We start from the raw sequence: 23,385 nt of genomic DNA on the forward strand, positions 1-23,385 counted from the left end.
GGTGTGTGTGGTGATGAGAATGTCTAAACGAGAGGACACATCTTGCTTCTCCAGTCCCTGCTGAGGTTCTATTGTGGCACTCAGTCTTCTGGGCCGTAAGGGTCTGCTCTCTTGTCATCTTGGGCCACAAGCTTATGAACCACGGCTTAGTCACAAAAGAAAGGAAAAAGGAAAGTAAGAGACTCAATGATGGATAAAAGTATCAGTAGGTGGATGGGTGGATGAATGGATAGATGGGTAGAAAAGGGGATGAATGATGGGTGATGGATGGATGGATACAGAATAAATGGAGGGATAGGAGAACATATCTATGTATGTTTGGATGAATGAATGGATGGGTAGATGAATGGATACATTAATGGGTGAATGGCCAGTTGACTATATGGAAAAACAGGTGATAAATTGATGGCAGAAAGTAGTGATAAAATATATACGATTGACTTATGAAAGGAATTAAAATGGATGTATAGTATGTGACTTTGAGCAAGTTACTTAACTCTCTGCACCTCAGTTTCCTCATTAAAATAGCATACTACCTACCCCATTGGGGTTTTATGAAGTTTATATAATAAAGAAAAGCACTTAAAAAGTCTCTGGCATATAATTCCTCATAAATTTTAGCTAGTGGTGGTGATGGTGGTAGTGATGATGGTGGTGGTGATGTTGGTGGTGGTGGTGGTGGTGATGATGGTGGTGGTGGTAGTGGTTGTAGTGGTAGTAGAAGTAGCAGTATTAGATAGGCAAATGGATAGATGTTTGGCCATATGAGTGGATAAACGAAATTCTGGATGTGTATATAAATAGACATAGACATGGATAGATGGATGGGTGGATAGATGGATGGGTGGATAGATAGATAAGCACAGACATAATATTTAGAATATTTAACAACATATATGACACAAATGTTAGCCTATGAAATGGGTACTGTTTTGGACCTGTGCATATCAAGCTAATAATCAGCCTTGGATGTATGAATGAGCAGGTATACCAAGAGATGATGGATGGATGGATGGATGGATGGATGGACAAATGAATGGGTGGATGGATGAATTAGTAAATGGACACATGGACTGGAAATAAATGGGGGATAGATGGAGGATAGATAATGGGGGATAGATGGAGGATAGATAGATGAAATGTAAACAGATAAATAACTGGACAGATGAATAGAAAGTTATAGGGCGAGTTAGACATATGGATGGATATGAATGACAATAGACTTTTAGATGGAGAGATGGGCAAATATAGAGAGACAAATGGGAAGATAGTGAGTAAATGCACATATGGCTGATGCTAGGTAAACTATTGAAGAGATAGAGTGATGAACAGACACAGCTGAGTCAGGACTTTTGCACTCACTGTTCTGTCTTTCGCCCACCAATGGGAAAGTCTCTTTTCAAATAAGGAAAGGCCACTTCCTTCCTGGGAGGCTGTCTTGACTATTATATATATCACACCAAATCCCTTCCAGATCTCCGTGTCCTCAGACCCTGAATCACATTTTCTATGGCATTTACCATCATCTGATCTATTACAGTAAATATCTACTTTTTTTTGTTCCCACAAAAATGCCAGCCTTGTGAGAGAACAGGGACTTAGTTAATGCTGAATTCCCAGCACCTGAACATGAACACAGTGTTTAGTAAGTTTGTTGAAAAAATATATGGATAGATGGACAGTTATATGGAGATAAATGGTTGGGTGAGATATGGATTAGTGGATGGATGGATGGATGGATGAAAACAATAGTAAGTTTTATTCAAGGTTTACTATGTATCAGCAACTGCTTTAAGTATTAGATCTTTTGGGTGGCTTAATGGGTAATATGATGGGCAAATATGTATAAGAAGGACATACATATACGTATTTATGCACAGTTGGGTGTATGTCTTGCTAGATGGAAAGAGGGGTGGACATATGCGTGGCTGCACAGACAGATATATGAATGGATGTAGGAATGGGATGGGTAAATACCAAAACATTTGGAGAGTTGAATAAAAGTAAGGACAGAAGAATATATGAAGAGATAGGAGGTATTTGAAGAGATAGAAGGATGTATTAAAGAATAAACAGATAATTCACTGGTTGGGTAGCTGGGCAAGTAGATATACAAATTGATGGATGAACATATAAATAATAGTAATTGACATAGATTGAGTGGTTATTATGTTACAAATCGATGGATGGCTAGCTGAATGCTTCTTCTAAGTGTTTTATATGTATTAAGACACTTAGATAGATGGCTGGATGTATGTATGAATGCATGTATGTGTATATGTATGTGTATATGAATGAATGGATAGTTGGATAGATGGAAACTTGATAAGACATGTAAAGAGAGATGGATGAACATAGGTACATATGTATTGATTGACACGTGAATGAATAAATTGATGAAATGATATATTGATTTTATATGAATAATTTTGTGACTAGATTAACTAGAAAATTGATGGATTGATAAATTATATATAGAAAGACAGATAGCTATAGATAGAGGATGGATGAATGGATGGATGATAGATAGATAGACAGATAAATGGATGGATGGATGGATTAATAGGTGGATGAATGGATGGATGATGGATGAAGGATAAATGATGGATGGAGGGTGGATGAGAGAATGAATGAATAGATGGATAAATGGATGGACGGATGATGGATGGGAAGATAGACAGATGAATAAATGGATGGATAATGGATGGACAGGTAAGTGGGTGGATAGATAAATGGATACATGGATGATGGATGAGTGGGTGAATGGGTGGATGGGTGGACAGACAAATGGATGGATGATGGATGAAGAATGAATAAAGAATGGATGGGAGGATAAGTGAATGAATGAATGATAAATGGGGGATAGATGGAGGGATGATGAATGAGTGAATGCATGGGAGGATGAGTTGATGGATGAGTAGATGGATAGATGGATGAATGGATGGATGGATAAATGGGTGGAAGGATGGAAGACGGAGGGGAAGATGAATGGGTGATGGATGCGTGACTAGATAGAAGGGTAGATGGATGCGTGTGGATGATGGATGGATGCATGGATGGATGCATGGATGGGTGAACATGGGTATATATGTATTAATAGATGCTTGAATAGATTGATAGAAGGGTATATTGTGTTTATATAAATAATTGAATAGTTAGATATATTGAGAAATTGATGGATTGATAAACGATACATGGAAAGACAGATAGCTATAGAGAGAGGATGGATAAATGAATGGATGGATGGATGGATGGATGGATGGATGGATGGATGAGTAGGTAAATGGATGGAGGATAGATGATGGATAGAGGATGGATGGGAGAATAAAGGGATGATGGATGAAAGGAAGGATGGATGGATGGATGAATGATAGATAGAGGATGATGGGAGGATGAGTGGATGGATGGATGGACAAATAGTAGTGGAGTTGAGGTCAAATCCTTGACCTTATTGTCCCTGTTAGGACATGCCCTGGCTATAGAACGACCAGTCATGGCCAGTGCAGGGAAAGATCAGTCCCCGAGCCTCTCCCTCATCCATATTTCTGATAGAAAGCTGTGTGATTCCATTTTAAGTTCTTAATGTCAGGGGTTTCCCATAATCCCAAGGCAGCCTTCTCCCCTGTGGGAATATTTTTCCTGCTATTAAACCAAAATATGCCTTGGCAAATTCCATTCCTGGCGGCGACTGTGATTCCAGAACTAAGAGCAAGAGGCAAGGGGGTGGTGGACCGGTGGAGATGAACGTGAAGCCAGCTCCCCTCCCGGGTGACCTGCTGGGTCCTGGCCCTGCGGCCTCCCTCCTCCTCATGCCCCCGAGTCCCCAGGTCTCCACATTCTGGCTGGACACGGGGCCAGCCGTGGTCACGCGGTCTCCACGGCACGCCCCACATGCTTAGCTCCTCCTGGGCTGTGCGGGGCGAGGGAAGATGCTTGGGCTCCCCTCCAGGACCGGCCACGAGACCCAGCCTGCGTGTGGGCGGGGGGAGGGCTGGGGGGACTTCCAGGCCCCCACGGACTTCCTGACCCCCTCGGAGTCTCCCCCAGCAGCCGCCACCTGAGTCACTGCGGACTGAGCTATGGGCCCATGTGGAATTTTTCCGGCTGTTGCCGCCACCTCAACACATCTGCCTTCACACAGAGACCCGTTCGCCTTTTTGCCCGCTTGCCAGGGCGCTCATTACCTTGCCCTCTGCCCACTCACACATCCCCGAGGAGTGGCTGTGGGCCTGGAGGGGCGGGCCGGGCCTCAGGCGCAGGGCGGCCTCTCTGGACCGTGCCGGGGTAGCCAGCAGTCCGCAGACCCGGCTTGTGGTTCTGGCTCCACCGGGCCCCGGCTCTGAGGCCTTGGCATCCAGTCTGAGCCTCGGTTTCCCCATCTGAGCCATGGGCGCAGTGGTGTCCACCTCTGGGGCCGTGTGCCTGTCGGCCCGCGGGTGAGCCCCGGGTGGGAGACTGCTCCCTCGGTGCCTCCCCTCGAGTGGGTCCAGTCCCCGCCTTGTCCGGCCACTAGCCTCCAGTGAGTCACGGTGACTCAGCCCAACCAGACAAACCGTGGGCTGGGCTGCTTCTCCGGGGCCTTGGCCAAAGAGCCAGGGGCCACGGGCCGGCTGGCCAGGGCACCGCACTGACCTTGTGCCCAGTGGCCACTTCTCAGGAGCGTGGACACCAACCCAGAGAGGCTGGTTGGGGTTGGCCCCTAGGGGTCTCACCGCGCTGACCGCCCAGGGCAGGCTGGGGGTGGGGGCCGGGGAGGGCAGAGCCTCCCCATTTGGGGAACAGAGAGGATCCCTGGGGTGCCCGGCCTCCCCCTTGAGGTGATAAAAGGAGCTGAGGGCTGGGAATAAACAAAGGAAAATGGAGCACCCAGAGGGAGGGAAGAGGAGGGAGGGAGAGGGAGGGAGGGAGGAAGGGAGGGGAGAGGAAGGGAGGGGGAGGGCGGGAGGGAGGGAGACAGAGATAGGGACAGAGAGACACCGCAGGGAAAAGAGGAGACAGGGGCTGCGTTTGGGACCAGGGAGACAGGGAATGAGAGAGAAGGTGCCGAGGGCCCAGGAGCAGGCAGGGCAGGGGCGGGCGAGGCAGGGGGAGAGCAGGCAGGCAGGGGAGCTGGACCCAAAAGACAGATGCAGGAGGGAGCGAGAGGAGGCCAGAGCGCGGGCCAGGCCAGGCGAGGCGAGGAGAAAGGCTCGAAGGGATGCGGGGCAGATGTGGGACCAGGCACCCCTTGAGCTTGGGGAGCGGAGGTGACGAGGAAGAGGAGCAAGTGAGGCGAGGGGCAGCTGGCAAGATGGCCGAGGGGGACGGAGAGGAGGGGGCAGGAGGCAGCCCTGCCCGTCCCAGGCCACCAGGTCCCACTGCCCTGGCTGTGGGCTGGGAGGGCTCCTCTCTGACATTTACTAGGGGGGAAGGAGGGGGAAGGAGGTGGAGGAGACCGAGGGGGGCGGAGTGGGGGGCTGGGGGGAACAAAAAGGAAGCAGCTGCTAAGCCTGAAGGAGGAGGGGGCCCAGAGACCCACAGATCCAGAGGGCCCAGGACAGACCAGCAGACACAGAGAGAAGACGGGGCAGGGGGCACCAGGGCCAGAGAGACCAGGCCAGACAGGGGAGGGACAGCTGGCGATGGAGGGGCAGGGGCAGAGGGTGTGAAGGAGGAGAAGGGCAGGCAGGCAAGGAGGGGAGAAGGAGACGGGAGAGAAGGGTCCACGCTGCAGGAGGAGGGGCAGGAGGAGGGCAGCAGACCAGGGCCAGCGGGCCTGTGAAGAAGGCGCCACAGCGTCCCCAGGGCGGGGGTCAGGCCAGGTCACCGGCCAGGCGGCGGCCACCCGCAGCATGAGCAGCTCGGCGGTCCTGAGGAGGAGCCCTAGCAAACAGGGCCTGGACACCCTCCTGAGGTAGGTGCCTCCGGCCCAGACCTGCACGAAGGGCCGGGCAGGATGTCCGCGCCGGCACCGCCCACAGGCGCTTGGCACCCTCTGAGCCTGGGCCGAAGCGGCTGTGCCAGGCCAGCCCCGGGCAGGGCTCTCCCAGTCCTTCCCAGGATCTGGCCCAGCCCAGCCCAGCCGGAGCTGCCCCTGCGCTGGGGGCCGGTTCGGGGTGCCCAGCTGGCTGGCTGTGGGCAGGTGCGTGCACCCGCCGGGGCTCCTCCTCTCCCACCTGCGCCCTGGGCCTCCGGAGGCGCCGCCGGGGTCTCCGCCCGGCCCGTGCTCCCGGGAGGAAGGGCACCGCCTCGCACGGCTCCGAGGCCTCGCCTGCGCCCACTGGCCTTGGGCACCCCCCGGGCGCCCTTACTGTACAGGTGATGGAACTGGGCCCTGCAGCCGTGCGCCTCCAGCACCCAGCTCTGCGTGGGCAGCACCCGGGCCTTGGGGGGTGCTCGGGCCTCGAACTCAGCACTTCTCCAGACTCAAATCCCGGCTCCTGCCGGCTCGGGCCAGTGCCCTGTCCCCTTTGGGCCTCAGTTTCCTCCTCTGTAACGTCACGGTGCGGTGCCACCTGCCTCACGGTGCTGCGGAGAGAGAGCGGAGGCAAAGGCCAGAGACTCCGCAGAGCTGGGCGGGAGGCAGGCTGAGAGCCCGGTAACCACCTCCCTCTGAGCCGTCTGCAATGCCCTTCCTCCTCCCGAACCCTTCCAGGCAGCTAAGGCCCAGCTGAAAGGCTGCCTCCTCCGGGTGCCTGCAAGGTTTCTCCCAAGCTGGGAGGACTGTCCTCCTGTGCCAGGCCATGAGCTGGCTCCCCGCCTTCTTTGCTGGCATGGAGCATGCTGGCGAGCTCCCGGATGGGCATCTCTGGGCATCGCCAGGTCCACCGAAGCCCGGACTCTGGGAGGAGGAAGGGACAGGGGTGAGCGTGGGCTCAGCAGCTCCAGCTCGCCAGGCCCCTGAAGACACCAGGTGCTGGCTCTCTCCCCGCCCCACGGCGGCATGGCGCAAGGACTGCCATGCAGGCGGGCCCGGGCCCGGGTCCGAGGGGCCCTGCTGGCCGGCTCCCTCGCAGCCCCACTGTGCTTGCTCCTCACGGGACCCTCGAGTCCTTTGCAGGGTCTGCCCGGCTGGGATGTGTCCTTCCAGGGAGCTCCGCGGCCCAGCACCAGGCTGCTGCCTGGGTGGGGGAGCAGGGGGCACGGACGGGGTGCAGATGGTACACCTCCGGCTCCACGGAGGGTGGGGGCAAGCATGGGCACGAGGCAGGAGGGCCTGCGGTGGCTGGCCAGTGGGTTGGGGCACAGGAAGTGTCCCTGGGAACTCCCTGGGAACTCCCCCTGTGGGATGTGGGGAGCAGGAGAGTCCCTTATAAAGCAAGACAGACCCACGTCTGCCCGTGACTGTAAGCAGATCCGCCGAGCCGCGCGGAGGTGCCCACGGGCAGGTGCGGGGCCCACACCCTCCAGCTTCCCGACCCGGTGACACCCACAGGGACTCGTGAAGCCCTGCCAGGCTGGGACCCTCCGTGCCGCGCCCTCCCAGGGGGTAGCACGGCTGACAGGTGAGAGCCGGGACCTGAGGGGCCGCCCTCGCCCAGGGCCGCTGTGGGAGTGGGCAGTGCCCCCCGGCCCACGGCATCACCCCGTCTTTCGCTGTGGGCTGCCTGGGCTCCCCAGAACCCACGCCTAGGCGCCGGGCAGGGAGGGGAAGCCGGAGGGGACGCGGCCTCCCTCTGGGACAAGCCAGGCACAGCAGCTATTTCTCGTCTCAGTCTGGCTTATTGCTGGGGCTGCGGCCAGTCCCGCGGCCGCCCAGACTCCGGGTCCTCCCCATCCGCCAAGCCGGACGCTTCCGCTGCCCCCGCCCCAGGAGTGCCCCACGCCGAACACGCATCTCCCTCTGCCCCTCTGCACCCCTGAGGGATTCGAGGCTCCCCTCGGGCTCCCCCGGGCCAGGCCAGTGCTGAGGACGCTGAGAGGGAGGCAGGGGACCCCAACCGCACATTTCCCGAAGTCGCCCCAACTCTGGGCTTCCTGCCCCGTCCTACAGCCCGTGGGGGCCTGGCTTTGTTAGGTGGGGGCTGGGCTGGCACAGAGCAAGGAGGCTGGCGTTCTTATGGCATTCGGGCTGCCGGTCCCAGGGGAGGCTCTGCAGGCGGAAGGAGCCCTGGCGGGGGCTTCTCTGCCGCCCCCGGGGCCCCCGTCCTCCACCAGCACCAGGCTCTCCTCTCACCGGCCGCCCTGCCGAGGCCTCTGGGGAGCCTGTGTGGCCAGCAGGGCAAGGATGGGGCCGGCCGCCCGCCGGGCTGGCCAGAAGGGGCTGGGGGAGCCAGGCCTCCAAACCACAGTGTCCAAAGAGGCGTGGCTGCCTCGGGCCCACCCAAGGCCCGGGTCCGGGGGTGGGGTGTCCCCGCGTTGACAGGGCTGGGCGTCGGGGGGGCGGCACTGCCTGGGGACCGGGGTCTGTCAGCCAGAGTGGGTGCTGCCCGGGAGCGGGGCGAGCCAGCAGCAGGGGGCACAGGGACCGAGTGGCCCAGCCCCCTGGGCAGGGCGTCAGGGCAGGAGCCCAGCGGCTGAGGCTCAGGCCGGGCTCCAGCTGCAGCCTGGGAACAGGAGCAGGGCAGAGCGGCGTGCGGCGGCCAGGGCGCTCCGGGCACCTGAAGCCGACCCAGCCCCCGGCCAGAGCGCCGAGAGAGTGCCCCGGGGCTCCCGGCCCCCAGGAATGGCTGGCGGGGCCCGGCCCCCAGGACGCCCTCGTCACCCTCAGAGCAGCTCAGCTGAGGTTGGTGGCCAGGGCTTGGCCCACACAGGTGTCGGGGCAGGCGGGCACCCGGCTGCAGGTGGGAGCTAGCTCAGGGGCGGGAGGCCCTCGGCAGGCCCCGGGGCGGGGGGGGGGGGCAGGAAAGAGGGACAGGGCCCCGGGCATTGAGTGGGGTCAGACCCCAGTGCACCCCAGAAGGTGAGAGGGTGGCCGGAGGGAGGGCTGCTGCCTATGGGTCCTGAGGTGAGGCGGGGGCAGGGCGCCTGTCCCCTGCGGGCTCTGCCAGGGCATGTCCAGGTGGTGGGAGAAGGGAAGAGGACGGGACGGGGGCCACCATGACGGCAGAAAGAGGGGTCCACTCTGGGGACAGGGACAGACTGTACAGGCTGGAATGGCCGGGCCAGGACGGGCTAGGACGGGGCAGGACGGGGCAGGACGGGGCAGGAGGAGGGAGAGGCCAAGTGAAAGCAACGAGGAGAAGGGATGGATGAGGCAGGAGATGGGGTGCTTGAGGGGCCACGGGTGCCCCCAATGTTGGCCGCCCCCCCCCCATGTTGTCCCCACACAGCCGAGGAAGACCAGAGGGGCAGGCAGGGGGGTGGTGACCCCCAGAGGACTGTCTAGTGCCTGCTCCTGCACCTCAGGGCAGGTAGGAGCCACCGGGAGGTGGAGGCAGGTGGGTCGGAGAGAGGGCGGGGGGGGGGGGCACAGCGTGGAGTCTCTGCACCTGGGCTGAGCCCCAAGTGGGGACCGGCCTGCCACTGCCTGCTGCCCCCCACCTGCTCCTGGGGGCTGGGGGCCTGGACTCCCCAGGAGGATGCTGCACCTCTAACCCTCAGTTTCCTCGTCGGTAACGGGGTGATGGGAGGGGGGCCATGAGGAGCCACATGCTGGCCTTCAGCTCCTGGCCGGGGCCTCGGGGCAGAGGGCCAGGGCGTGTCCACCTGACCTCAGCCGGTGGGACAAGGGCCACTGCCGTTCGCCCCACGTCCCGTGCGTGCTCCCAGGAAGCGGGGCGAGGGGAGTCAGGGGCTTGCTCTCCTTCTGGGTGGGGCAGGCCGTGGGGGTTGGCAGAAGGAGGACACACAGACAGGAGGTGGCAGGATGGAGACCGAACGAGGGTCGGTCTGGTGGCAAATCCCTGATCGTCTGTTCTGGCCTGCACTCCCCCCGCCCCCCCAATCACCAGGGAGCTAGGATGGCTTCAGAGAGAGGCTGGGGGCCAGGCGGGTGCTCTGATGCCGTGTGGAGGCGTCCGGCAGAGGGTCTGGCTGCTTTGTGCACTTGGGGGTCGAGGGCTCCCTGGGAGGGCAGAGGCGGAACAGACAGACAGGCGGTCCGGTGCCAGGTGGGCAGCCGGGTCTGGGTCCCGTGCACGGACCCTGGGGCAGGACCAACGTGGGAAGCGTTTCGGCGGTGACTGTGGGCAGAGCCGCGCGTGGGGCCTCGGGGTGTGCGGTGGGTCTGGGCACTGGGCAGGCGGAACGGGGAGAGGGATGGAGAGGCTCCAGCCGGTGCCAGCCACCAGTCGCGTGTCAGGGAACGTGCCAAGGCCTGGCCTCGTGAGCGCTCGAGAGCCGTGCCAGGCAGTCCCAGCCGGCTCTGCAGCGCCCGGCTCTCCTGGAGGCTGGGCTGGACTTGGAGGTGCGGCCGGGGCTGCCGGGCCGTCGGGGGGCCGTGCGGTCAGCCCCCAGTCCAGTCCCGGGAGGTCGGGCCGAGCCACGCTGGGCGTGGGTGTCCCGGGGGCAGGGGTGACGTCTGGTGCGCAGGATGCTGAGCGCAGGGGCGGGGCGCCTGGGAGGTCTCGGGCTGCGTGGCACTTGGCCCCGGCCCTGCAGCGCGTGGTCAGTGACACGGAGGGGCTGGAGAGACCTGTGCGCAGCATGGAGGGCGGAGGGAGGGCCGAACGCCGGCCCGGCCCTGCACGGCCCTGCCAGATCCTCCAGGCCGGAGGACCCGGAGGTGGGGAGGCCCTGACCTCCGACCCCAAGCCTGGCCGGGTGGCTGGTCAGGGCAGATGGGGGCTGAGGTGTGGAAGAGGCTGGCCACGGAGCACGTCAGGAGAGGTAGGACCCCCGCCGCAGCGAGGTGACCAGCGCTTGGCTGCACCCTGGACCCTGCTCTGGGCAGAGGTGGGCGGTCCCTGGCCCAGCCTCCAGGCCCCCGCTGAGGGGCAGCGTGGGGTGGAGGGCGGGAGGGAGGCCCGAGGGCCCATTTCCAGTCTCAGCAGGGTCTTCACGGGTCCAGAGCTCCCCTCGGGGACCCACGTTGGAAAGAAAGGCCTGCAAGTGGGCAAAGTGCCTCTGAGGAAGGTTTCGGGGTCACAGACCCCTAAGGCTGGACCTACTCGTGGCCACCTGGGTGGCGGCTGCTCCGGCGAGGGACTCTTCCCTCCGGGCTGTTTGGGTGGATGGCGGGGGTCCGCTGGCCACCTGGAGGCCTTTGGGCTGTGGTTTTGGGGGGGGTGCTAGGCAAGCTCAGGCAGCGGTCACCCCAACAGGATTCCAGAGCCTGGTCCCCAGGACCCACGTGGGTCCCAAGGAGGCCGCCCCGCCACAGGAGTCGGGGAAGGTTTCGGCAGGACCAAAGGCCAGGTGCATTGTGGGGGCTCAGGGGACGGCCACCTGGGAGGGGCTCGGTGCCCCCGAAGTCTGGGATGAGGTCTTGCTTGTCCCCGAGGGCAGCTCACGGGGCGGTGGACAGGATGTGGGCGAGCGGGATGCATAGAAGCAGGTGCCCCCCGACACCACTGCCTCCCCAGGGCGCCCCCGTGGGAGGTGCAGGGGCTGTGGGTCGCAGGGGCTTCCAGCCTGGGCTCTGGGGAACGTGGGGAGATGGGGCTGGGCGAGGGTTCCTTTCGGTCTCCCCGGCCGCGGCCCCTCAGAATGCCTCCCAGATGCCTGATTTGCTGCCCCTTCCTGTCCACGTCAGGTCCCCTGTCCCCGCAGACCGGTCGCAGGCCCAGGTCCTGCTGAGAGGACTCCCTGCCAGCTACTCCCCCCGCGAACCAAGGCCCAGAGCGGGGCCGCCTCCGTGTCCCGGAGTCACCCGAGGGTGTTGGGTGCGGGGGTCAGCGCCCCCCCCCCCCCGGTTTTCCTGGCAGACACGACCCTGCAGGGCACGGAGGAAATACCACCCACCCCTGGGTTCCCTGCACCTGGCGGAGAGCGGGAGGGAGGGGCTGCCCAGACAGAGGCCTGGGGAGGAGGGATTTGAGGACCTTAACGAGATTACGGAGCAGGTGGCACATATCGGGTGTCACCGGGGGGAGCAGGGAGCTTGGCCCCGGAGGGGCTGGGGCGGCAGCTCCCACAGAGAGGGTTCAGAAACCAGGAGACGGGGGATGGGGGGCCTTCCCGGACAGAGTGGGGTCGGGAGCCACCATAGGCCGAGGGGGTGAAGGCCCAGGTGAGGCGAAGGCTGGGGCGTGGCCACCCCTCACAGGTTCTCTCTGGGGCCGGCCAGGAAAGACTTGCAGAAGGGGGTTCCTTGGCGCTGGTGGCTCTGGGTAGGGCAACCCCCCAAACAAGAGGCTCCCAAGGGCTGCCTGCTGGGAAGACGGGGGGTGGGGGGTGCTGGGCGGATGGGGCCAGCAGAGCCCCACAGAGACCACCCGGGGTTGATGTCCCTGTTGGTGTGAAGACACCCACAAACAGGTGGCCGAGCCCTCTCCCGGAGGCGCGGCTCCGAGGTCACTCCGCCCCCCTCCCCTGGGGGCTGGGAAGGAGCTGATGCCCCTGACCCTCCTCTGGGAGGCTCCCCAACAACCAGAGATGGGGCCCCATTGGTCTGCAGCCTCTCTCCCACAAGCTTAGGGCTCCCAGAGGCCTGCACTGTGCTCCCGTCACCCCCAGCATGGGGCTGGTGACCTGGACGGTGCTCCAGCCAGGGCCCAGCTCTGTGGGGCAGCCTGCGCCCGCCGGGCTGTGACGTGCCATCACTCTGGTTGTGGGGGAGCCTGCTCTGCAGACAGAGGTCCCCTCCAGGATGCTTCTCAGAGCCTGCTCACCAGGGCCCGGAGGGACGCGGTGTGGGGCATGGCAGGTCTGCCCCTACTGGAGCTCCAGCCTCCTCCTGGCCCAGGCCTCCCCCTCCCCCCCCACTCCCTGGCAGCTGCCGTGGGGAAGCTGGAGTGGGCCTGCCAGGACGGTCTCAGGGTCACCTGGCTGAGGTCAAGGCCCCTCTTTACACACCAGGAGCTAGAGGCCAGGCCTGGGGTCTTATCTGGGAAGGGGTGGGTCAGAGACCCCACAGTCCTACCATGGCCCAGCTCCTGTCCACCCTGGCCTTTCTGCACCCCTCCCTCCCGGGGTGACCGAGGGATGGCTGGCCTGGCATGGCCCTGCGGTCCCCTGCACTCAGCCCTCCCTCCACCCCACAACCACCTCGCGTCCCCCTCCAATAACCATCCACCCACACCCCTCCCTGCTCAGAGCCTTCCATGACCCCGAGCCCTCAGCTCAGCGGATCTGCCTAGAATCTTCCCAAATCCTGAGCCGCCCTGGCCCCAGGATCCTGCCCTGCCCTGGGAGTGACTGCAATGGGGGGGGGGGGGGGGAGGGGTCAGGAGGAGCTAGCAGCTCCCTGGGCCTCACAGGTGGGGACACTGAGGCAGGCCCAGGGGCGGTGGGACCATGACTGTCCAGGAACCTGCTGGGCGGCCTCCACTCGAGCCTGGAGGCGCGTGGCAGGAGCAGAGCCCAGGCGGGAGGAGCGGGCCTGCCCGGGCTCCAGGCCTTCCCTGTTCCTGGGGACTCACCCCCAGAGCTCTGCCCCTCCTCACCTGCAGTCCCTCCCCACTGACCCTCTCCAGGGGGCCCCCAGGCACCCCTTCTCTGCAAGCCCCAGCTCAACTCTGCGCCTCCCCCAAACCTCCCCCCTCGGGCTCCCCAGGGTGTGGGGGGCGGCATCTGGGCCTGTCCCTTCCCCTCCTCCTCATCCCTCTGGGCGTCCTTCCAGAACGCTCACCTGTGCGAGCATGCCACCTGCCAGCCAGCTCCACCCCGGGGGGGGGGGGCGGACCTCTGCCCGTCTCCCCATGGCAGCCCCTCCTGCCTCAGCACCCGGGGGTCTGCCGGCCGCTGGCCTCCCTCCTATCCTTTAGTTCTCCCCACCTCCCTGGCCACAAACCCCTGCTCAGCTCTCAGACCCGAGTTTCAGGCCACCTTCCCCAGGCGGGGGGGGGGGGGGGGGGGCGCCCAGCAGGGTATGTACCTGGCCCACGAGGCGGCTGTCACCCGGACAGGGTCGCCTCGCCCAGCCCAGCCAGGCGCGGGCACCCTCAGCAAGGTGCTGCTGGGGGAGGTAGCTGGAGCAGCGCCAGGGGAGTGGGGTGGGTCCCAGCAGCTGCCGCCGTGCCCACGCCCCCTGCCTAGGGCACCTCGAGCTCCTGTGCCCCACCTGCCACCCACCTGCTCCCTCGCTGGCTCAGAGCTCTGCTCCCACCTCCCTCCACCCCCCCCCCACCAGCTGCCCCTGCCATGACGAGGGACAGCCAGCCCCCGGGCAGTGCCATGCCCGCAGACCCCTCCCCAGTGGCCTGGGCCAGGACCCTGCATTGCACAACCAGTGAGGGGCACCCCGGGTGGCGGGGCGCAGCGCTGCCCTCCCCGTGCTCCCCGAGAGGGCCTGCCCTCCGCTCTGCGCGGTTGAGGTGGTTGCTGCCTCCACCCCGAGAAGCCAGCCCTGAGAAGGCCTCTCAGAGGGTCATTTCCCTCCACTCTGTCCCTCACTCGGGACCTGTCATGCAGTGTCCACTCGGGAGGCTGGGCACGAGGGGGCAGCCCACCTCCTTAGGCCTTCCGGCACCCCCAGCCCATGGTGCCGGGGGCCTTGTGGCCAGGAGGTCCCCGTGGGCCTGAAGGAGAAGTTCCTCTTTGGCGGGTCTTGACTGGCGTCCTCCCTGTGGCCCCCGCCCGCAGCCAAGCCCCAAGCTCCCCCGGGACTCAGCAGACCTTGGCCTCAGAGAGGCAGGGGGCAGCCCACTAGCCGCCTGCAGGGGGCAGAGTCGAGACAGGGCCAGGGCCTGAAGCCCCTTGTGGACCCAGCCCTGCGGGCAGGGGAGGAAGGAGAGGGAGGGGGCAGGACAGCTGGGAGGGCCAGGCCTGGCCCAGAACTGGCACCGTCAGCAGTTGGTGGGGACTGGGGGCTGTGGAGGAAGGAGGGGGGCCGTGCTTTGAGTTGGGGCCCAGTAGGCAATGGACCCGGCCAGCAGGGACAACCCCTGAACTCAGGGACTCCCCCTCAGACCGGGAGCCTCGAGCCTGAGGGCCTTGGGTCTGTGCAGGCGGGTGGGGCTGGGCCCCGCGGTGGAGCCTGACTGGGAGGGGGGCCAAGCCTACTCCCGCGCCCCCCGGGCTGAACCCTGGGCCTCCAGCACGGAGCCAGCACAGACACAGGAAATCGCCTAATTGCATCTGCTCGGAACAGCAAATCCCTCGCAGCTGCAGCGGCTGAGCTGGGGCCACAGGCGGCCGGCTGTCGCCAGCGTCCTGACAGCTCCGCTGAGCGTGCCAAGGGGTCTGGGCCTCTGGCCGGGGGCGCCTTTCCCAGGCCAGGGGCCCCCACCCCACCCCAAGAGAGCCACCCCCATCTCAGTTCCCAGAACTGGGCCCAGCTGTGGATCAGTGAGGGGCTGAGGTCATGGGAGGGGCCAGGAGGGGCCGCATTACTCACATCCTGGGGCGGAGGGGAGGGGGGAGGGGGGAGGAGGTGGAGGGAAGGGGCCCAGCAGGCTCCCTGTCCTTGGGCTGCTGGGTCAGGGGCTGCCGCTGGGGTGGCTTCTCCCAGCGTGGGGCTTTGGGAAGACACGGGGAGACCCCTACCCTGCCCCCTCACTCTGCCCCTCAGGAAGGCCCGGGTCCCATGGAGTGGCAGGAATGGGGTGACCCTTGGAGGGGCCTCAGGGAGGATGTTCCCAGCAAATGAGGCTTGGCCTCTCCCAGGGCCGTTGTCAGGGCGACAGCAGGCAAACAGTAAACAGTGCTGGGACCTGCCACTCTGTGCTCACCTTGTTCCCACGTCTGATCTGCACATGCACGTCTGTGTGTGTGTGTGCGTGTGTGCGTGTGTGTGTGTGTGCGCGTGTGTACTCAGCGAGGGGGTCCGGGCCCACATGGGGAGTGTGGCTGTGTCTACGTGGGCCTGTGTGCAGGGCTCATGGAGAACATGTGTGTCTGTGTGGGGTTCATGGAGAACTTGTGAGTCTGTGTGGGGTTCATGGAGAACATGTGAGTCTGTGTAGGGTTCATGGAGAACATGTGGGTGTGTGTGGGGTTCATGGAGAACATGTGAGTCTGTGTGGGGTTCATGGAGAACATGTGGGTGTGTGGGGGGTTCATGGAGAACATGTGGGTGTGTGTGGGGTTCATGGAGGACATGTGAGTCTGTGTGGGGTTCATGGAGAACGTGTGGGTGTGTGTGGGGTTCATGGAGAACATGTGAGTCTGTGTGGGGTTCATGGAGAACATGTGGGTGTGTGTGGGGTTCATGGAGAACATGTGAGTCTGTGTGGGGTTCATGGAGAACGTGTGGGTGTGTGTGGGGTTCATGGAGAACATGTGAGTCTGTGTGGGGTTCATGGAGAACGTGTGGGTGTGTGTGGGGTTCATGGAAGACATGTGAGTCTGTGTGGGGTTCATGGAGAACGTGTGGGTGTGTGTGGGGTTCATGGAGAACGTGTGGTCTGTGTGGGGTTCATGGAGAACGTGTGGTCTGTGTGGGGTTCATGGAGAACGTGTGGTCTGTGTGGGGTTCATGGAGAACGTGTGGTCTGTGTGGGGTTCATGAAGAACGTGTGGTCTGTGCGGGGTTCATGGAGAACGTGTGGGTCTGTGTGGGGTTCATGGAGAACATGTGAGTCTGTGTGGGGTTCATGGAGAACGTGTGGTCTGTGTGGGGCTCATGGAGAACGTGTGGTCTGTGTGCGAGGCGGCTCGGCCATGTGTGCTGGGAGCCGAGCACAGGCCTGCTCGGGGCTCTGCGGCCAGGACACATGGCCAGCGGGGTGAGCCCAGACCTTGGACACGGCGTGGCCGCTGCGCCCTGCGGGTTCCAGCGCTCAGAGCTGGGTGCACAGGTCTGGGGAGCAGGAGAAGGGCCGTGTGGGTGGGGGCCTTGCACACACCCCACCTGGGCCCCCCACACCCCCAAACAGCACATATTGGCCAAAGCACCGCAACACAAACATACCCGTGGTGCAGCTTGGACCCGGAGCAAGGGGAGCAAAGTGGCCGTCTCACCCCTCCCAGTGTCCTCCTGGGGTGCCCCGAGCCGTCTCAAGATAGCCCCCAGCCAGGGAAGCCCTCCCACCCACCATTTGGAGGGGCTGCTGGTTTGCACGGAGGGGAGGGACCCGGGACCCAGGTCCCCAACAGCCCCAAGAGCACCCCAGGCTCTGCCTCGCACACAGAAAGGCCTGCAGCCCCCTCCCAGGGCCTGGAGCGGGGGACGGGGAGGGGGGTTGGAGGGCCAGGCGCCATGTGATGGGACCAGGTGTGGGGAATCAGGGGCTCCCTGAGGCCCTGGGGCGGGAGTGTGGGAGGCGGACGGATGGGGGTGCGGAGGCCAGAATCCCACGGCCGCAGGGGGGAGTGGGCCCCCGAGCTGAGGCTGTGGAGGGCCTGGCTTTTGTCTGAGAGGCTCCAAGGAGACTTAGGAGAGATTAGATCACGCTGGCGGCGGAGGCCCAGGGGCGGAGGCCCGAAGATAGCGAGCTGAGAGCTGCGGGGTCAGGCAGCGGACACGGGCAGGAGGGGCTGGGACCCCGGGTGTGTGTGTGGGGGGGCAGTGCGCCCTGCAGAAGTGGGGACCCAGGGCCCGCCGGGCTGCAGGGGAACAGGGTGGGGGGGGGGCAGGGCCATGCCAGCTGAACACAGGGTCGGGGTCTGCTGGGCCAGGGCAGAGGCGGTGGGTGCTGGACCCTCGGTCCCAGGCCAACCTGGTGTCGTCCTGAGTGAGGGGCAGCTCTTTTGTTCCTGGCGCTGCAGCGGGCCTCAGTCTCCCCTCTTTGGAACAACCCAGAGAGACTCAACTCCAAGCGGGGCTCAGAGGGGTGGGGCGGTCTTGGTGAGCGGACCCTGCGGGGCCCTGTCTGTGGGGTCAGGCCCAGGCTGGAGACACCCGCTTCGCTGGGCCTTGGGCCCTGGCTGGGCCACGTTCTCCCCAGTCAGCGTTCTCCTGGGGAGCAGGAAGGAGCCCCCCCACGTCCCCCGCAGGGTGGTCAAGGGGGCGAGGCCGCTGCCTAGTTGGTTCTGCCCTGCCTGGCCCGGCCCAGCCTGGCAGTGCCCGATTAGCGAGGCCTAAGCCTCCCGACTCAGGTGGGGCAATGGCGGGGCTGTCTGGTGGCCAGAGCCAGCTCTCTGAACCTCAGGACCCCTGTCCACATCCTCCCTGCCTGGGGTCAAAGCCACACTGGCCCGTACCCGGTTCTGCTCAGGCCCGGGATCCAGGCTGGGCGAAGGGGGCCCTGGGGTTCTCCAGGCTGGACCCCAGGGCCCCTCCACCACCAAGGCCCGCACAGATGCCAGATGCCTGCAGAACCCCGGCACCTCCCTCCAGCCGAGGGCACCTTCTCGACCATCTCCCATGGCCTCTGCCTTAAAGATGGGGAAACTGAGGCCTGGGAAGGGCCGGGAACGTCCAGCCCCTCACAGGCAGCCCGGGGGGGGGGGGCTGCTTGGGGAGGAGATGTGAGCTGTGGGCCGAGGGGTGACCATCTCTCCGTGTCCCCAGGCTCGCCACGCAGTGGAGCCTGGAAGACGAGGAGGAGGCTGCGCGGGAGCGGCGTCGGCGGGAGCGAGACAGGCATCAGAGGGCCCAGGACCAGGATGGAGGCAGCCCAACCCCGGAGCCCCCGGAGCAGGAGAAGCTGTAAGCTGCCCCGTGGCTTGCCTGGCCCTGCACCCCAGGCAGAGGGGACTGTGGTCAGGCTCTGCCCTGGGGTCCCTCAGCGATGAGATCGGAGGGGCCGGGCCCGGAGCAGCCGCAGGACTGGAGTATTCTGGGTGAGGGGCTTCCCGGCCTCGGTGCCAGCCGAGCCTGCTGGACGCCTGACCGGGGTCACGCACAGCCCCCCTCCCAGGGTGCAAGCTCTGGCCAGCTCGAGTGGTCCCAGCCCTGCTTGGACTGATTCTGACCCCAGCTGCACGGCCCGGGGCCCCCAGCCCCCCGCCCACACTCCCTGCTGCCGATGACTCACACACACCGAGTCCAACTTGGCCGGCCCCGGGCCCAGGAGGCCTCCCCGGCTGGGCTGGGCTGGGCTGTTTTTCCAATATCGCCCCCTTTCCCAGGCCTGTTTTGTTCCATTTTCTCCGAGTCAGCAGCTCTGGGCGGGGTGGGGTCCTGCAGCGGTCACAGCCTCCGGGCCAGGTTCTAGGCAGAGCTGCCAGAGGCTGGGGGCAGGGGGAGCCGACCTGCACCAGGATCCCGGCCTGCAAAGGGGAACGGGGTGCAGAGGCTCCCCCTGCCCCCAGGGAAGGAGCCGGGCAGGCCCTGGGGCACAGCTAGGAGGGCAGAAGGACACTGGTTACCCACACGCAGAGACACCAGCTGAGGGGGGACACAGCCCAGCCCTCAGAGAGCCCCAGACAAAGGGGGGACACAGCCCAGCCCTCAGAGAGCCCCAGACCAAAGTGGGGGACACAGCCCAGCTCTCAGAGAGCCCCAGACCAAAGTGGGGGACACAGCCCAGCCCTCAGAGAGCCCCAGACAAAGGGGGGGACACAGCCCAGCTCTCAGAGAGCCCCAGACCAAAGCGGGGGACACAGCCCAGCTCTCAGAGAGCCCCAGACCAAAGTGGGGGACACAGCCCAGCTCTCAGAGAGCCCCAGACAAAGTGGGGGACACAGCCCAGCTTGTAGGGAATTGTAAACTCATGGAGTCGAGACAGCCGTCTTGGGGAACCTGCCTCAATGGGGTGAGGTGCAGCCTTGGCCTCAGGCAGCTCCAGACTGTGGGGGACACAGCCCTGCCCTCGGGGACACTGTGACGTTGGGCAGACTGGTCCGGCCATGCGGAGCGGCTCCGTGGCACGTGGGTCTGAGTGGGAGGAGGTGCGGGTGGAGGTTGCCTGCCCTGCACCCTGGCCCAGCTCGGCCTCTCTGCTCTCCCTCCCACCCGACTCCCTGCAGGCTGAAGGCCTCGGAGGCCCCAGAACTGGAGGAGGATGAGGGGTTCGGTGACTGGGCACAGAAGTCAGAGCTGCGGCAGCCCCTGCAGGGAGAGAGCCCAGAGGGGGAGCAGGAGGAGGCCAGGCAAGTAGGGGTTAACGCTGGGAGAGAGGCCTCGGGCAGGGCTCTGCAAGCCCCCCGACACATGCCTGAGCCAGAGCCCTCTGCTCCCCTTCCCAGCCAGCCCCCCGAAAAGGCCCCACGACTGGGAGGGGGAAAGGGGGAAAGGGAGGAAGAGAACGAGACGGCAAGGCGGCGGCGAGGGGCCGCGGGAGCGGTGAGGAAATCTCATTCCTGGCTCCCCAGGGCCCTGGGCCCCATCCAGACCAGCTGCGGCCGGCGGTGTTGCCACATCAGCACACATCTGCAGCCCACTTACGTAATGGAGGCTCTGGCCCCCGCGCCGCCCCTTCCTCCCGCGGGGCTGGCTGGCCTCCATTCCCACGGAGGGGAGCAGGTATTTCCAGATGTGCGGGCCCGCGAGGCGGCCTGGGGGACAAGCTTTCCAGATGTGCAGACGTGTTTGCCGGTTTGAACCGGAGCGGGCGGGGGTGGGGGCCCAGATCCCCGGGGCCCAGGGCTGGGGGCTGTTCCCCGGGCTTGCCCCCCTCCCCAGTTCAGGGTCTGAGCTATTCTCTGAGCTGTGCAGGCTGTGCCCAAGCCCCCCTACTCCCCCCCATGTGCTCAGGGTCCCAGTTCTGCTTAGAAGCTCCAATGGGGGGACAGGATCTCCCTTCGCCCCAGAGTCACCAGACCCCCAGCTCTCCCCGGCCCTCCAAGGAGCCCCGAGCTGTGGCTGAGAACCCTTCGTGGCTCAGCCAGCCCTTCCCGTCCCTACAAGCAGACTCCCTCACCTCAGGGGCCGCCTGCCCAGCTGGGGCCCTGGTCCTGGCTCAGCCTCCTGCCCACCACCCGCTCCAGGCCCCAGGGTTCCCCATCTGCCTCTGTAAGTTGGGGCACATTCTGCATTTCTGAACTGGGGCCGGGGTCTGCAGGGCGGCCACAGCCCGGCTCCTTCCTGCCCGGCCAGCAGCAGGCCAGCGTTCTCAACAGCAGGGGGCACTTTGGCTCTTCCGTAGAACCCGGGCTCTCCTCCCTGCACCCCCACACCTGCGGCCGCCACCTCGACTGAATGGGCCCTCTGTGTGCCTGCGGCGGGCTGGACCCCGGCCCACCCTGGGTGGTGGGTCTGGGTCTTGGTTGGCACCAACACCAAGGGGCCTGAAATCATGGAAAATTCGAGAATTTCCCACCTTCTTCTCCAGGTTCAGTCCCGCTCAAATGCAGAGCAACTGGCTGCCAGCAGGCTGCCCACCCCCCACCCCCGCCCACCCCGTGGCCAGCTCAGTCAGCCCCCCTCCTCAGGGATGCGTCCTAGCTGGGGCCTGCCCTTGCCTGTCCGCCAGCTGTCCAACCCCCAGACCACCCCCAGACCCCACCTCACTCCGTGCAACAGCCTTCTCCCCAAGGCCCACGGGCTACACTCCGAGCAGGGCAGCTTCGGCTGCAGGGGACCGGCCAGCCTAGGCTACAGGGTGGGTGAGGAGAAGCAGGACACGAGGCAGGGGTCTGTCCAGAGTCTGAGCCCGGGGGGAGCCTCAGCATGGGGTGGCCCTCCGTGGGGCTGTGGCAGTCAGGGCTGTTTCCCAAGGGGCCCAGGGAGAGGGGCTGGCTCTCAGGTCCCTGCACCCCCTTCACCCCAGGGCCTGGGTCTCGGGGATCCTTAGCACTCCACTGGTCTGACCGCCCCCATCTTCCGGATGAGGAAACTGAGCCTGGGAAGTGGGAAGGGCCTGGAACCAAGCCATCAAATGACCCTTCAGCCTGCGTCCCTCTTCCTCCCACAGGCCCTGTGGACCCCAGGATGGTGATGAGCTGTGTCCAGCCAGAGTCTGCCTGGAGGAGCTGCATCTGCACCCCAACTCCGAGCCCCAGGAGGGGCCGGGGCCGGAGCAGGCAGAGCCTGTGGGCCCAGAGGAGACGGGCCGGGGGAGCCCGGGCCCAGCAGAGGCCGAGGAGGCTGAGGAGGTGATGGTGGTGTCCCTCGGGGTCGGGTTGCGTCTGTCTCTGCTGCCTGCTCACTCCGTGGCCTTGTGAGACCAGCCACGGAGAGCCAGCAGTGTGTAGCCCCCACGTTCTCAGGGGCGGGGGGTGGGGGTGGGGCTCGGTGACTCTGCGTGGTCAGTCCTGCTGCAGAGAATTCCAGAACCAAAGCATGTCAGGGCTGGGAAGGACCTGAGGCCCAGGCAGGGGAGAGAGTTGCCCCGACAGGTTCCACGTGGGGCAGGAGGGGTGCAAAGGGGGTGCTCATCCAGGTCCCATAAGCTCAGATGTTTCGTTTCCAGCACCAGCAATGTCAGCGGCCCAGGGCGCCCAGCCCCTTGCTCTTGGAGGAGACCACCGAGCCGAGCTCGCCTCCCCTGAGCCCCAGCACCAAAGTAGGTCAAGCTCCAAGGATGCTGCCTCTCCCTCCTCCCAGCCCCAGAAGCAGCCACATCAGCCAAACGGGGAGCACTCCTGCTCTTTCTCTGCCGTCCCCCAGGCCCCTGCCCTCCCCCCCGACACCCAGCATCCCGGGGAGCACCATCAGGCAGGGGTGGAGGGTAGGCCTTACTCGGCTCCCAAGGCTCATGTCTCTGTCACCCTGCACAGCTCATCGACAGAACCGAGTCCCTGAGCCGCTCCATCAAGAAGAGGTATGTACCCTGACGGCTTCCCAGGCGGGGACTCGAGGTTCTCCAAGAGAGGTCGAGAGGCGGGGTGGAGATCAGGGGCCTGAGAGAGCTCTCCTAGGGCAAAGGGTAGGGTTGCAAGCCTAGTGAGGGGACACAGGGTGTGACCCTACTCCTACCCTCCAGCAACAGTGTGAAGAGGTCCCAGCCAGCCCTGCCCATCTCCAAGATTGATGACCGGCTGGAGCAGTACACCCAGGCCATCGAGGTAGGCTCAGCCCTCCTGCTCTGCTGGATCTCCACTCTGTTCATGCAGCTCTCCTCACTCACCCAACAGTCCTCCATCCAACCAACCCCTCCATCCAACCAACACCCCTGCACCCAACCAACACTCCTGCATCCAACCAACAGCCCTCCATCCAACCAACACCCCTCCATCCAACCAACACCTCTCCATCCAACCAACACCTCTCCATCAAACCAACACCCCTCCATCCAACCAACACCCCTCCATCCAACCAACACCCCTGCACCCAACCAACACCCCTGCATCTAACCAACAGCCCTCCATCCAACCAACACCTCTCCATCAAACCAACACCCTTCCATCGAACCAACACCCCTCCATCCAACCAACACCCCTCCATCCAACCAATACCCTTCCAACCAATAGCCCTCCATCCAACCAACCCCTCCATCCAACCAACACCCCTCCATCCAACCAACACCCCTCCATCCAACCAACACCCCTCCATCCAACCAACAGCCCTCCATCCAACCAACAGCCCTCCATCCAACCAACACCTCTCCATCCAACCAATACCCTTCCAACCAATAGCCCTCCATCCAACCAACCCCT

The 23,385-nt window shown here is 63.5% G+C and overlaps 1 protein-coding gene across 2 annotated transcripts in view; it reads left to right on the plus strand.

The window, feature by feature from the left end:
• Window positions 1-23,385, plus strand: part of LSP1 (lymphocyte specific protein 1) — a 33,100-nt gene that overhangs the window by 4,057 nt on the left and 5,658 nt on the right. The window contains exons 1-7 of one of the 2 annotated variants that reach the window (XM_079787173.1): window positions 5,484-5,893; window positions 18,416-18,553; window positions 19,816-19,938; window positions 21,702-21,882; window positions 22,200-22,292; window positions 22,507-22,550; window positions 22,713-22,794. In XM_079787173.1, coding sequence (XP_079643299.1) covers window positions 5,832-5,893; window positions 18,416-18,553; window positions 19,816-19,938; window positions 21,702-21,882; window positions 22,200-22,292; window positions 22,507-22,550; window positions 22,713-22,794 — 723 coding nt within the window. In that variant the 5' untranslated portion in view covers window positions 5,484-5,831. Of the gene's footprint in view, window positions 1-5,483; window positions 5,894-18,415; window positions 18,554-19,815; window positions 19,939-21,701; window positions 21,883-22,199; window positions 22,293-22,506; window positions 22,551-22,712; window positions 22,795-23,385 lie in introns of those variants that run through there. The other variant, XM_079787172.1, reaches the window with a different exon arrangement.

Source organism: Cnephaeus nilssonii, assembly GCF_951640355.1.
Source record: "Cnephaeus nilssonii genome assembly, chromosome: 13".
Taxonomy (NCBI): Eukaryota; Metazoa; Chordata; class Mammalia; order Chiroptera; family Vespertilionidae; genus Cnephaeus; species Cnephaeus nilssonii.